The sequence below is a fragment of the Raphanus sativus genome, chromosome 5 (genome assembly GCF_000801105.2).
Source record: "Raphanus sativus cultivar WK10039 chromosome 5, ASM80110v3, whole genome shotgun sequence".
Lineage (NCBI taxonomy): Eukaryota > Viridiplantae > Streptophyta > Magnoliopsida > Brassicales > Brassicaceae > Raphanus > Raphanus sativus.
This window is the reverse complement of record NC_079515.1, coordinates 34,529,733-34,544,927: the sequence shown is the minus strand read 5'-3', so window position 1 is coordinate 34,544,927 and position 15,195 is coordinate 34,529,733. Positions and strand designations below refer to the sequence as shown.

At 31.8% G+C, this 15,195-nt stretch overlaps 2 protein-coding genes across 2 annotated transcripts; both read right to left on the bottom strand.

Moving 5' to 3' along the window:
• Positions 1–6,950: 6,950 nt before the first annotated feature.
• On the bottom strand, positions 6,951–8,446 carry LOC108859737 (vascular-related unknown protein 1-like). Its single transcript, XM_018633644.2, has 3 exons — positions 7,988–8,446; positions 7,658–7,729; positions 6,951–7,390 (listed from the first exon to the last, which is right to left on the bottom strand). Exons 1-3 carry the CDS (start codon positions 8,372–8,374, stop codon positions 7,205–7,207), a joined length of 645 nt encoding a protein of 214 aa, XP_018489146.1. The 5' UTR covers positions 8,375–8,446; the 3' UTR covers positions 6,951–7,204.
• A 3,680-nt stretch (positions 8,447–12,126) lies between these two features.
• On the bottom strand, positions 12,127–14,060 carry LOC108859022 (septum-promoting GTP-binding protein 1-like). The gene is made up of 5 exons (XM_018632857.2): positions 13,509–14,060; positions 13,131–13,254; positions 12,958–13,054; positions 12,827–12,866; positions 12,127–12,747 (listed from the first exon to the last, which is right to left on the bottom strand). Exons 1-5 carry the CDS (start codon positions 13,842–13,844, stop codon positions 12,499–12,501), a joined length of 846 nt encoding a protein of 281 aa, XP_018488359.1. The 5' UTR covers positions 13,845–14,060; the 3' UTR covers positions 12,127–12,498.
• Between the last annotated feature and the right edge of the window lie 1,135 nt (positions 14,061–15,195).

Below are 15,195 nucleotides of genomic sequence, written 5' to 3'. Positions count from 1 at the left end.
AATGTGTGTCGTTATTCCCATCATTTCTATATCCAAAAATATCATGTAGTGGTTAGTTTGAGCAATAAGCTCACCTGGCACTTATTTGGTATTGAAATTGTAATTCCCAGAATCATCTTTAAACATAAATCTCTCCTCATAAAACATCTTGTGAAGCGCTTGAAATACAAAAAAAAAGTTCAATGATCTTGGAAGTTGGAACTATGTTGTCAAGCAGGAGACATCCATCCCGAAGAGATCTACCATAACCAGCAAATCTCACATGAAGATGTCAGGAGTATATCCACTGAAGATCTCAAGTATGTTGGTGCAAACGTTCCGATGGCGTCGAGAAAGTGAGAGCTAGGACCGACCGGTGCAAAGAGTTCACGTGGGACCGGCCGAGCGGTCATAAAGCTCGACTATGTGGTGTGTTCAAATATGAGAGAGCTATCAGGACACTCATTACTTGGAAAAATCCAGTGTGAATGATTTAGTACCCGAGAAAGTCGTGTGGCACTGGAGGCCACAAGATCCGGTGGTTCTTGTGAACGAAGGGATAAATTATTACGGACATGTCACATGCCTCTACTATCACGAGCCTTTGTAGCCATGCCCGGTGCACTTGCTAGCAATACTAAATACGCTTGTGAGATGAAGCCAAAGCCCAAAAGGGTTATCTTTTCCTTTCAGTAATTTCGAGTCCAAATCTAGAAACGTAGAGAGTAGTGTTATGTTTGTAGCAAGAAACAGCTGGTTCTTGTCTTGTCCGCTTGACCCGTTTACTCATTTCACTATCCTGCTCCATTACACACTTGATCACTTTCTCTATTTCGTCAATGGCCACCAACAAAGTGTGTTATTGAACATTGAACAAACATCATTGAGAGTTAATCTTAATAGGCTAAGACCCATAATGTGGCACACTTTTCCGTGGTCATATAAGAGCACCTCATCAATGGGATGGAGGGCAATATCTGATCTTTTTTTTTTGGTACAAAATATTCATTAAAAATGAAATGGCCTCAGGCCCAAAGTTTAAAATACTAGAAAAAAGGAAAATGTCGATGAAAGAGAAAAGACACGAGATCTAAGAGCAGGATTATTGCGGGTTTCGTGAGGGTTCTTAAGAGTAGTAGGATCCACCAAATGGAGAAAATAGAGAAAGAAAATCGCCAATACAGAAACGAGTTTGATCTGTTTCTTAGACTATTCTGCGGGCCCCACGACACGTGGCGACCCGCTATTGGTTCCATTTTTTTTTTTTTTAAATCCGATAAAACAAAGAAAAAAAAATTTAGAAACCCAAACGGATTTCACCGTTAATGCTGCTCTAAAAACAGATGCTATGGAAACGGTATGAGTCCACATATCTATTTTTTAGTGGATTGCCTTTTCTTTTCTGTTTAAAATTAACTGTAAAACAAAAAAAAATTATTAAAATACTAATATAAACTAACTGAGATATTTGTAAAGGGACAACCAATAATGTTGCTCTAAGAATGTTAATTTTCACTTACCTTTGGAAACTCAAAGAAAACATGAGAAACTAATTGATTTGTTACTTAATACTGACGTAAGAACATCTCGCTTTTCACTCTGCAATTTACTGCAAAATAAAGTATGAACAAGAAATAAAAGATTATTTTAAAATAGAGTGAAAATGAAGTATGAATAAAAAAATAAAAGATTATTTGGAAATTGAGTGATTAAAATACATTAAAAAGTAAAATGAAAGCTGTAGAAAATATTTAATTTAGGAAAATATCGTTTTATATTTCAGTTTTAAATAGAATATAGAGAGATAGATGATTTTTCTTGCGGACATTGAATCGTTTATCTCTACTGCTTTCCTCTCTTTTCACGCTTCTTTTCTTCCAAGATCATAAAATGGGCCTGCTGACTCCCTGACTAAGGCCTCACTTTGTAACAAACATTCAGTGCTGGGCTTGAGCCCACACTAAACTCTCCCTATCTTTAATGAAATTATCAGTTGCTCAAGAAAAAAAAGAGAGATGATGATTCATACAATATTTGTGATACAGAATGTTTTGCAGCACTTGAAAGGTTCACAATACCAATACGGGACCATCTGTTCGCAAAGTCTAACAATGGGGCATAGTAACCAATGGGTTATTTACTTGAGTAAAAAGCTACTGGGCCGAAGCAATAAGGTTTTTGCAGACGTTAAAATCTGAGAAAAGCCTGTTAAAATTCACAGTGATTGATTGTTCGCGGTTTTGATTAATTGTTATATCTATTTTAGGTCAACTTTTGTTAATATCATAAGATGATAAAAAAAATCCAAAAAAATCAAAATAAAACAATTTTCATTTCTATTAGTATCCGGAAAAGTAAGCATCCACACATATTTTTTTTACAAAAAATATTTAGATACAAGTTGCATTCTTTGTAAAAATGTTTTTTGGGTTGAATAAATTTAACATTCATTTTAAAAAAAAATACTAACCTGGAAAGAGATTTTCTTTTCTCTACTTGTTCTTTGCCTTGTTCTTTGCCTTGGAAGCTCATAGAAACTGTTTCATTTTAGGTTGTCTATGAGCTTCCAGAAAAAGTTATAACATCCACACAAATCAGACAGATTAATAGTTATAAGCAGAAAGATGACTAGCATATTTTTGCTCGATTGCTCGTTGCTTCGTTTTGTGTAAAAATCAGATGACTTTTTGGTTGCGGTAATTAGTTTTCTGATATTAAACTGATTTTCGAAAATTCTTTGCTTAAAGATCGTCTTCATTTGATAGTTGATGCGACAAAAATAAAGAGTCATATACTCATATTTTATGTTATTTTCTGATTGCACAGAAGGCTTTGTCTCAATATCAATGTCTCAATATCATTGATATTGTTGTGACCTTTTTGACAATAATGTCGCTGCATGAATTCCAGCGGTGTTAACCACTCCGTTCAACGGTCGACGATTTCTTTTAATCTCATCATCCTTTATTTTTCTTGTCGCTCAAAGTTAATTACCGCGACAATGCGCCGTACAAGGTTGTTGTATAACGTATATATTGTGTATTGAAATGTAAAATGAGAATCATATATTGCTCATGGTTATACTTTAGATTTGTAACAATGAAAACCAAAAATTCAATGTACGATTGACACATTAATTTGTCGAATGTAAACAGAATCAACCTTTGACAATAAAGCAAAGAGTTGGGAACTTTGCACATGGGATTAGCTAACATTAATTTAAAAGATTAGTGAGATTAAACTTTATATTGCGAATTAATGGGTCCCATATACGTCCGACCATCGTAATGCCAACTGAAATTCCCAGCCCGGCAATCACGCGTTATATTCCTTTCATTGAATTCGTTTTTGTTTTCTTATTTTCTTACTCATTAATACGATTATACTAGGATTCTTACCTTGGTGGAGCCAGATAAATTATTTGTCAGAACACATAATAAATATATTTAATAATATTAAATTAGTTACTCCCTCCGTTTTTATTTATATGACGTTTTGGAAAACTAATTTTGTATCAAAATACTTGACGCTTTCCAGAATTCCATGCAAAATATATAACTTTAGACTTTATATACCCTTTCATTTTCAACATATTTTCCAGTCAACGATACATTACACTCTAAAACAATAAATGAGAAAGGATATAATAGACAAATTAACAACCGCCTTAATTTGTGTGAAATCCTCCAAAACGTCATATAAAACAAAACAGAGGGAGTATTTAATAATAAATTAATGGAATGGGATGAAATTTGGAGAAGACCACAAACCTGCGTCTGGGGTTACAAAAACAATTGATAAACATGTTCGAATTCGTAGTTCAAGCATCAGCTATCACCACAACTCAGCTTATCAAAGAGCTATGGGAACTTGGTTCTCTTTCAGATGATTCTTTTCTTAAATTTAAAGCAAAATTTAATTTTCTTTTGAATTTCAAACAAACAACTTTGATAGTAAACAATATTTTTTGTTTGAATTAATTTAACATTCTCTCTCAAAATTAATATATACTAAATACTGTTAATATTACTTGTTAAAAGCTGTGAAAAAATAAAATATTAATATATACTAAATAAAAATTACCTTTGTAACTAAATAAATTACAGTTGTTAACACTGTAGATCCATCTTGCATAGTTTTTTTTTTTTTTTTTGCTAAAACCCGCTCTGCATAGTGATTTTTTTTTGTTAACTTACACAAGAGTTTGAAATTACATACAAGTATCTATTCTAACTCAATCTGGTATGAGAATATATATGGAAGTCATGAATAGTAGTAGTAGTAGTAGTAGTAGTTAGTTATCAAATGGATCATTTTTTCCCTTTTGGTATGTTAATAGTTCCTCAGTTGTGTTTTAGGATTTTCAAAGATATTGTAGGGTTTGATTGATTAAGATGTAGGTTTAGGAAATAGCAGACTGGTTTCCTTAAGTAACCGGTTTCGGGTTTTATGATGACAGTCGATTAATTACCAAACTCTATTTAACATCCAAAATATGTGTAAATGAATAAAATAACCCAAATGAGCAATGATTTAATAGACAATGGACATTGGATGAAACTGTGAACTAATCATACTTAAACTGATGCTTGTTTAACTTCTTAGATTGAAGCCTTAATTTAGGATTCAAAATTTTTAGGCTTTGAATCAGTACTTTGAAAGAAAAAAAAACAGTCAGCTTTTGTGATGTTAAGTTTCAAGAACTGATCTTAAGCTTTTTATGATGATTTATCTTTTTTGCAAGTACGAGTTCCCATTAGTTGGTTTCATTTACTTGCTTAGTTCATACAAACAAATAATTCATCTTTTCATTTTAGCTAATTGACGGACGTTCCTTATCCTTGATTCAACATAAAAGAAAGCCGGACCTTATTACTGATGTATAGTATCGCTGTGAACGATCCCAAGTCCTAACCCTACAAATTGTGAGATTTGTTACTATCTGAAACTCATCCAAAAAGATATATAATTAATCATGGGAATCATATAGATAACAAAAGTACGCAAGAATCCTATGGACTTTTTCTGGGTTCAACGGTATGTGTCCAATAGATTTTTTTTTTTGATCAAATGTGGATAACAAAAGTATTTGAAAACATGAAGCCTGCAGGTTAGTGACGTGTCTTAAAATACGCAACACGATTGTCATTGACAAGCGAGATTGCGTCTCAGAAGTAACTTCTTTCAAATATTATTGGATGAAAATTCAAGACATATTTATTGTAATAATAATGCAATTTCTAATATAATAAGTTTTATTTGAGATTTTCCAGTGAAACCTCTATAAATTAATAATGTTGGGACTACACCAAAACTATATTTTTATTAATTTATAGAGATTATTAATTTATCGAAATACTAATTGAACCAAAAACTCAATTTTGGACTATGAAATTCTATTAATTTATAGAGATATTAATATATCGATTATTAATTTAAAGAGGTTATACTGTATACATGAACACATACATATATACGGATTCACTATAGTAGACTTGTTTTTATCTTTAATGAAGTAAGCAAAGCAATATCTCCACTCAAACCCTAAATGGCGAATATATATATTGATCAATTTATCACTGAAGACTTTTAGCAAAAAAAAAAATTATCACTGAAGACAAAAAATAAAAAAACCAATGAATCCGTGATGAGATTCTTTTAAGATTTGATTTGACATTAAAGATGAGATTTAAGGTTGCTTTGTCCATGGTAGTTTGTAAATATTCTTATTTTGTTGGAAGTGTGGGAATCTCTAATTAATCAGACAGCCTCAAATAATTGATCTTTTAACTTAAATAATATCTTAGGACTAATTTTAAGTGATATATTATCCAACTTTGCACCATCAAATCGAGCTCTTGGAGCATGTACTTGGGCAGCTGGAAAATTATTGAATCCATTGAACGTTGAACATTTTCTTTTGCTGTCTATGATTAAAACCAGAAAAGGTTAAATATCTTAACCGATGCCCATTTCTTTGACATGCAACCATAATTAGTTATAAGCTTCTCAATATATATTGCAAGGAACTAATTATATATACATATCAATTTATGCATCAATTAATTAATATCATAACCGATTTGATTAGACGCTTCATCTAACACGTTTCAGAACCAAACGGGATATCATCAAATATCTCCGATTCAAAACTAAAACGAAGTTATTCATATACTGTGATAGATGTTGTTTTTATATTAGTTTTGTTACACATAAAAATGATTATTGGTAAGGACTTGATCGATCACCTAACACGAAGGTTTGCCCAACGGATGTAAGATATATAAATTAAATTAGAATTTGACATTAGTTATTTTAGCCAATCTAGAGATTCCCTTACCTATATATATTTGTTTTTTTTATTGTAAAGGAAGAAAGTTTATCATTTCTCCAACCATCTTAGAAATATATATATATATATTTGGGTAATGCGTAAATCTAGAGATATGCGTACATAATATATATTTGGATAAATGTAATTTGAAATGGTTATAAATCACCCTATAGCATATAACTTACAAATTAACGCCAGAATTGAGTCTTTATTTATATTTATTGTTTGTTTAATATTTACCAAGTAGCTTATTAATTAAGTTTGAAGCCGGACGGCTAAGAGTTCAATATATACTGTGCCAAATATTTGGACACTTTCTAATTGATATGTAAAACCACATATAAATATAATTTTGAAAATATAATGTACTTATAACATTTATATATATGAAGTTAATGAATTTTATTGGCCCTCAACTTTCTAATCTTTATTATTATTTAAAAATTTCACTCGTAATATCGTATCATATCTACACTAAACGAAAATTTAAGTTGTGGTTGCCATCCATATAATCTACCATAAGTTCTTCGCATATATATATTATATATATATATATATATATATATATATATATATTATATATATATAACTCAATTAACCTAGATATAACTCTATCAAAACTTTATAGAGATATAAATAATCGCATGTATTGCCAAAGCTATCGTAATCTTTATGAGATAGTATCTCTTAGATATGTTTACAAACATATACGCTGTGTACTTCACAAATATCCCACCGATATGCACTTATACAAACGTACACAAACTACATATATATCTAATTAAGCACATACACATCAAGACGTACACACATCATGTGAATATATGCAAGATGGGTACATACATAAACACCACCAAAAGTTACAAGGGTTTTACTAGTATTTCTCATCATTCAGAAGCGGCCATTGAAATTACCCAACATGGAAATAGGGACGACGCATAATCCTCTACTCCTCAAGTCCATATTATTGATGTTGCTTTTGTTGTTTCCTTCTCTGAGATTCCTCATCATCTTCATCTTTTGTTCATCTCCTTCTTGGATTTGGATTTGATGATCCGCCACGCCCCTCATATTTCCCTATCAATACCGTATCCAAAACATATTTACGTGTTATGTTCATCGAATATAATGTAAAGATTATTAATACGAAAAGATCATATATACCTTCCTTATAATTAGACAAACAAAACTTATCTAATCAATAGAGGACCAAGTCTGTCTTAATAAACTATTATGCGAAATGAATCTTCTCTATCTTTTCCGTATGGGTTATAAATTAAATTAAATTCAAATGGATAGGTGGACACATAAATTTATATGTATGAAAGGAAGTATAAAGATTACCATAACGAAACTAGAAGATACATAGTCCTCGTGTTTTCTAGGAGGCGTCTGAATATGCTCCATCTGACTGATCTGTTCAAAATATCATTTATATAAAATTATACATTTGCTATAACTACTACAAAGGAGGATACTACAAGAGGAGACTAATAATCTATTTATATAAAGTAATTATTGGAGGTAATTGACTCATAATCAATCATATTTTACAAATTAAATTAAAATTATATTTTTATAGATTTGCACCGCAAAAGAAAAGAAGAAAAAAATTGGATTAAAATTTCAATCATGGATCATGTTATAATTGGATTATATTAACTAGTATCTAACCTTAGGGCTATTAACCGGAGAGCTAGCCGTATCCTCCAAAGAATCATCCTCACAAATCTTTTTGGTTCTTGCCTTCCCAAACTTCAACTTCACCGGAAAATTAACTGGAAAGCTCCGGCCAGAAAAGGCATCAGTGGCGGCGTCGGAGACCAGAGAAGGAGAGGCGTCCAGAATCGAGCACGAACTCTTATCTTCATGATCGTTATCTTCAGGATGAGTTCCGTATTGATTTGAGAAATCTTCAAGATAAGTTGTCCATCCACTCTCCTCTTGCTGAACACCATCATGATGATCATGATCGGAATCATCAATATCAATATCATTATCATGACGGTGGAAAGGGGCGTGATTTTGTTCACAAGAATTACAAGAGAATGTATCCATCATGTGGAGAAAGGAGGGATAAACCAAAATATAATGGAATGATTCTTAAGTGGTTGCGTTTGGTATATGTATATATATTAAGGTCGTTAAATTTTCATGATATTATATAAAAAAAGAAGAAATAAAACTAATTGGAGAGATAATAATCGGAATCTTAATGTGGTCATCACATGGGTCCCAAAGCGTTGATCAAAATTATTTATGGAGAACCAAAAGCCAACGACGGACTTCTGTAGAATGTGACATTAAGCTATCTTTAGAAAATATGTTCCAACATACAAAAGTGAAATATAAGTCTATTTTTGTCTGAAATGAAAAACATTTGCATATATAACCAAATACGTAGCTTTAGATTCGGGGACCGATCGGTAGAAATTGGATATACACAATAAGACCCTACAATCATATAGGTAGGAAACAAAACATTAACATCTTTCGAAATTAGGATATTGCTAAACTTAAGATTTGTATGTTTTTATTCTTTTCGATGATGTTTTATCAATTGTTTTGACCCAATAATAAGTTTAAATGAGATTTGGCCCCAACTTATCGTTGATTTGCAGACATTTATTTATTAGTATTAGTTAAGACATTGCTTTCCACCATATTCATTTACGCAATTGTAGAGTATAAACTATAGTCTGCAGAAAAAAATACATTATGTAAAGTGCGTTTATGATAATCGAATCAAACGTAGACAAAAACAAATCTAAACCATGAACATCCGCATTGGTTGGTATGAGTCAGTCTCTCAACTATAAATACTACTAATAAAACTGAATTAGAAATTAAATTTTAGAAACAAAAAAATTAAGCCATTAACTTGACACATACTTTATTACTTTTAGAGTCTCTCATTTTCTTTCTTTTTTTCTGAAAAAGACTTTTCTTGTTTTCTCTCTTACTTTTTCTTAACTTATTAGTTATTTTTATTTTTTAATGGGAAGAAACTCATTGAATGAATTAATGAGATACTCCTATTGCTAATTTTTAATGCAAAAACGAAATTTTAAATAAAAATAAAAGCCATAGAGGGTTGGTCTTGGTCAGTGTAAAAAGTAAAACAGACGGCCAATTCGTTATGAAAAATATCCTTTAACAACGTAATCATGATGTGCAATCTGATTTGATTCTTTTTTAAGAATAGTTAAATAGTTAACTCCCAAATTGTTAAAGTGAAGCAGTTTGATGTATCAGTTATTAATATTTAACCCTTAATACAAACCAAAATAAAAAAAGAGGAGGAATGTTATGTATGTTCGTTGAACTTGACCATTTTTGATGTTGCGTGAGAATGGTAACGCCAAACAAAGTAGACCTTTTGGTTTTATAGTTTAGCCGTTACAGAAAGATGACACTTGAAACTATTGGATGTGATGTGCAGAAACATGTGAAGATAGGATACGATGAGAGCTCGGTATTTTTGAGAATAATATATAGATGACGGACGGATTGTTGTTAGCTTAAAAGTGGAGCACTTCTATACGTAATTTTCTTGTTAATAATCATTTTCGAGGTAAAACTAGTGGAGTAGCTTCTAACTTTTAGTAACTACTCCAGTAAAGTGACATTTATGAAATTTGCCCACATATGGATGTAGCTTTTCATAATATAACTTATTTGTCAAATTTTGAAGCTCTACAATTTGGTCCCGATCTCAAGTAAGTTGTTACCAAGGATCTTTGTTACTAGATGACGCGAACCAAATATGGAGTTATCTAATTAATAACAAAGATGCGTGATCGACAGTTTACATTAAACTATGACCAGTAGTAGAGCTTTTTGTGATCTAAACTTGACATCACAAAATTGTTTATGTCCGTATATATATTTCAGATAATATGGAGAGAACAAAATCAAGGGCGACATGGAGAAAAACTAGTTTCTACCCGGAGATTAATAAAAATGGTCGATAAAAGCGTGAGAAAATGGTTGATCACTCTCCAAAAATAAAATAATGCGGAAGCTTTCACTATGTGGTTCACCTATGTATAGAATTTCTTAAATAAAATCAAAAGTTGTAAGCTGTTTTCTCGATCGCAAGTCACAAAATTGTAAAAGCGATTTTTTTTCGCTAAATACAATTTTACATTCATCTTTGACTTAGGGGCTGACTGGTTTTTCCGCTACCACCCGCAAACGCAGCTTTTGCGGTTCATAGCGGTTGTTGGCATTTCGAAACAATCACAGAAAACGCTACAAATCGCTTCAAACCGCTCCGAACCTCTTAAAATCAAAAGCTGGTTCCAGCTAGCGTTTGCGGTTGCGGAAAAGTAAATTTTTTTTTTAAAAAAACTGAATAAATAAAAATAATACTAAAAATATCCAATAAAAATTTTCAATTGAAATAATAGAAATTGTAAAATGTATTCATATTATATTTCAATTTATATTATAAAAATTCAAAACTAAGATATTTTCTATAAATTTTTTAAAATTGAAATAATATTTTATAAATAAATTTTATATTTATCATATTATATGATTTAATATTTTTTAAATTACAAAATGTAAATATTGTTAAATTATTATTTAACAGATGTTGCGTTTGGTAGTTTACCAGTCATAAGAGTCCGCAAACGCAACAATTTCTAACAGTTGTACCAGTCGTACAAATCTTAGAAAATGCTTAAAACCGCAACCATCCGCACCCGCAAACTCCCGCAACCGCAACCGCTGCGGTTACACCAGTCAGGCCCTTAGGGGCTGACTGGTTTTCCCGCTACCACCCGCAAACGCAGCTTTTGCGGTTCATAGCGGTTGTTGGCGTTTCGAAACAATCACAGAAAACGCTACAAATCGCTTCAAATCGCTCCGAACCTCTTAAAATCAAAAGCTGGTTCCAGCTAGCGTTTGCGGTTGCGGGCGGTTGCGGGAGGGTAAATTTTTTTTTTTTAAAAACAGAATAAATAAAAATAATACTAAAAATATCCAATAAAATTTTCAATTGAAATAATAGAAATTGTAAAATATATTCATATTATATTTCAATTTATATTATAAAAATAAAAACTAAAATATTTTCTATAAATTTTTAAAATTGAATAATATGATTTTATAAATATAAATTTTATATTTATCATATTATTATGATTTTAATATTTTTTATAATTACATAAAATGTAAATATTGTTAAATTATTATTTAACAGATGTTGCGTTTGGTAGTTTACCAGTCATAAGAGTCCCGCAAACGCAACAATTTCTAACAGCTGTACCAGTCGTACAAATCTCTAGAAAACGCTTAAAACCGCAACCATCCGCACCCGCAAACTCCCGCAACCGCAACCGCAACCGCTGCAGTTACACCAATCAGGCCCTTATTCTTGTGTAATTAATTATACTCTATAATTTTTTTTTGAATTGTATATATTTAATAATAATTTTAAAAGTGTATTTTCTGAATATTTCCACTTTTAATTGAATATAATTGAGAAGTTACCAATAAAATTAGTTATTTATTAAAAAATCCCTCAAAAGTTTTTCGTTTAGATTGTTAATTTGAGAAATCTGAATTTTTCTTTCGGAAACCCTCACAACTTCGAATAAATAAACATCATGCCTCAAAGTCAAAGAAATACACATTCTTAATTAGAACAGACATAATAACATCATCATGCCTCAAAATCAAAGAAACACACATTCTTAAATTAGAACAGACATATATCCAGCTTTTCACTTGAGAGCATGAACTCTGTAAGCTTTTTTTTTTTCTTTGAACACCAGAACTCTGCAAGTCTATGTAGGTTAAGAAAAGCTAAAAACGAAATGGTATTTACTATTTAGACTTTACTGGAACCAAAATTCTCCAGCGGTAATCGAAGGCAGAAACATTACAAAAAGAATAAAGAAAAAAATCCACAATCTCCTCTCTCTTTTCTTTTCTTTCTGCTAATTTTCTCTCGATACCATTTGTTCTCTGTTTTTTTTTCTTGTTTAAATAAAAAAAGAAACAGAAGAAAGCGGGCGAAATCTCCGCCGCCTCATCTCTCCATTTCGCTTTAAAGACGGCTAGAAACGGTGCTCCGATCAATCCCACGGCGGTGAATGAAACAAAAAAAAACACACTATCATCGGGTTCACTTCTTTTTATATTAGATATTATCTACAAATACGTTTTGGAAGATGCTAGTAGTCGATGATAGGTTCTCCGACGGTGAGATTTCTCTCCACAGTCCATGGTAAGTCGAAGAGCTTCGCGGTCACAAACTTGAAGATCTTATTTACGTTTATGTTGTATGAAGCACTCGAGAAGAAGAGCGTCGCGTTTAGCGCCTTGGCGTAGGTCCTCGCCTGGCTAGCAATAGTCCATTGCAGATCAATAGGAAGCTGAATAAACTCATCAAACTTTGTTCCTACCATAACTGGAATCGCCGTCTGCATAAAGGACACAAAGCGTTTTATAAGGAGAGACCAAACTGAGAATGTTATTAGTGTTGTGTCTTAAAAATCTCACCTGGTTAGACTTTCTAGCTTGTTGATACCAGCTAATCACACTGCATAATCACAAACAAAATAAAAAATAAGAAGAAGCTTTAGCTTTAATCAAAAGTTGCATGTTGATTAAGGCTAAACAGTAAATTGTACTTGTTGAGTGTGCAACGACTGGTGAGATCGAACATGAAGAGAATGGCTACAGAGTCCTTGCAAGCCGTGGGGATTAGATCACGTGATTTCTCAGCGCCTGTTTGATTAACAACCTCCAATGATTTGCAATGGATTAAACATATAATTGAGTTTGTTAGGAAGAAGAGATTAACCTTGTAACTCGCAGATACTGTAGGAAATGCGAGCTCCTCCCATGGATAACGTCTTGTCCGTACAATGGATCCCTTTCTCCAACTCTCTCATCTCAACTTGTTTCTCTCCGCCAACATACTTCGCCTTCACAATCAAAATCAACCAATTCAAATAATCAATATTCTTGTTTTTTGTTTTTTTTTTCGTGTCGGCTCGACTTTAGCAGCTATACTGATCGCAAATTTTAATGTATTTGAAGTTAATAATTTTAGCTATTAATTTTTTTGTTTGTTTTAATTTCTGTGATTGGCTAGTGATCAATGTAACCGAACATGACTAATTAACCAGTAATGACCTAGAGAGATGGAATGTGTTGTATTAAGTAAGTAAAAACTAACCAGGAAGCAAGTCTTTCCGGTGTCGGGATCTCCTAAGAGGCTGATTTTCAGAGAGACAAGATCAGAGTCAGATCTCCGGTTGCTGCTGTCGTGGTCGTGTACCGATGTGCGGCGTGCGACATCACTGTCCACGACCGGAGGAGGGAGAGAACGAGAGACACTGGGAGAGGGAGTGGCGGCGCGTGACAACAAGAGATAACTCTGTGATTTGCCGGGAGTGCAAGGGACGATTCTGTTCAGGAGAATGCGCGTGAATCGACGGAGAATCAAAACACGACGGTTCACTAGGTTCTTGAGATTGTTGGTTCGAGCGACTTTAACGCAGGATTGAGCCATTTTCACTCTCGATCGATTGAAGGGAAAAATATAAACTATAAAAGAAGAAGGAAGGAATGCAGAAGTCAGAAGATAGGTTCAGGAAGAATAAGATGTGGTGATGGCCAGAGAGAAGCTGATTGATTCCATTTTGGCCATGAAAGAAAAGGAAAGGTGAGAGAGGTAATATACGGAAAGCCTTTTTAGGTTTCTGTGTTTCCTCCTCTTTTTCGGAGGGGCAACGACACTTCAAACCTTTTTTTTTCAAAATATATATTACTATTTGTGTTATTTTTATTAATTAATTTTAATTTGATTTCGACACATGTGTGGCCAACGAGATTTGAGAGAGAGGTGGGGATTGGATTTCTTGGATGTGACGACCACAAATCACATTACATATTTTCGGGCTTACGTTGATCTTTAATTTTAATCAGCTTGCTTTCTAATTCAGATTTATAGTATATATATCTTAAAAATGTTTGACTTTGAGGATATTTTAATCTGAAATTCAATTATCTATATATATATTTATCATTTTGAATATTTTCATTTTATAAATCTTTTTAGTTCTTAAGATATTTGCAAAGTACACTTGTCTTTAAAATTCAAACTAATTAAATTTTAAAATACAAGACTTAATGATGTGTGTCTTCATGTACTGAGTTCATTTCAGATTTAGCAACAAAGCATGCAATGATGATGTGTGTCTTCGTGTACCACATGTGACATGTGAGCCATGTTTTTTATGTGTATGTTTTTTGAGAAAGGGTTTATGTGAGCCATGTTTTTCGATTATTACACAAGTCATGATTTCTTCCTATAATTTCGTTATTCTGAATCACAAGTTAAAGTGATATATAAAACAAATTTCAATATCCTCTCGACACAATCAAATCTTATGAGGTTTTCTGCGTGATAATAATTTTCTTTTTCTTTAAAAAGATTTTTTTTTTTTTGCGTTTTCTAATAATTTTTTGAGTATTTTAATATAAATTTTCATAAGTTATATTTCTCTTGGCTTATCAATTTTATTTTTATTTTTTATATTATGTTAGATTGAATTATTAAAAAATACATTTTAGTTATTTTATATTGCATTTATGATTAGATTTTAGTTTTTTATTTGAGTTAAACATTTTAAAATAACAGATTAATTATTAATTAACTTCATAAAAATGAACTATATTTACACTTAAGTGGTATAAAGTAATTTATTAATTAAATCAATGAATCAATTAAAGTTTTTTAAAAACAAATTTTCTGGTGATCCTTACAAATAAATTTACTAATTTGATTAGCCTTTTCATACAAATTAACTAAATCATAATCTGAACACTTAATTAATAGATATATTCACATTTTGTTTTAA

What these genes read in the sequence shown, in the direction of transcription:
- LOC108859737 (XM_018633644.2), bottom strand. Translation starts at nt 8,374, where the DNA reads ATGATGGATACATTCTCTTGTAATTCTTGTGAACAAAATCACGCCCCT. An exon ending in CTCCGGTTAATAGCCCTAAG is followed by an intron (nt 7,730 to 7,987) that starts GTTAGATACTAG and finishes TATTTTGAACAG; the next exon opens with ATCAGTCAGATGGAGCATAT. An exon ending in TATCTTCTAGTTTCGTTATG is followed by an intron (nt 7,391 to 7,657) that starts GTAATCTTTATA and finishes CGGTATTGATAG; the next exon opens with GGAAATATGAGGGGCGTGGC.
- LOC108859022 (XM_018632857.2), bottom strand. Translation starts at nt 13,844, where the DNA reads ATGGCTCAATCCTGCGTTAAAGTCGCTCGAACCAACAATCTCAAGAAC. An exon ending in CCGGAAAGACTTGCTTCCTG is followed by an intron (nt 13,255 to 13,508) that starts GTTAGTTTTTAC and finishes TTGATTGTGAAG; the next exon opens with GCGAAGTATGTTGGCGGAGA. An exon ending in AGTCGTTGCACACTCAACAA is followed by an intron (nt 12,867 to 12,957) that starts GTACAATTTACT and finishes GTGATTATGCAG; the next exon opens with TGTGATTAGCTGGTATCAAC.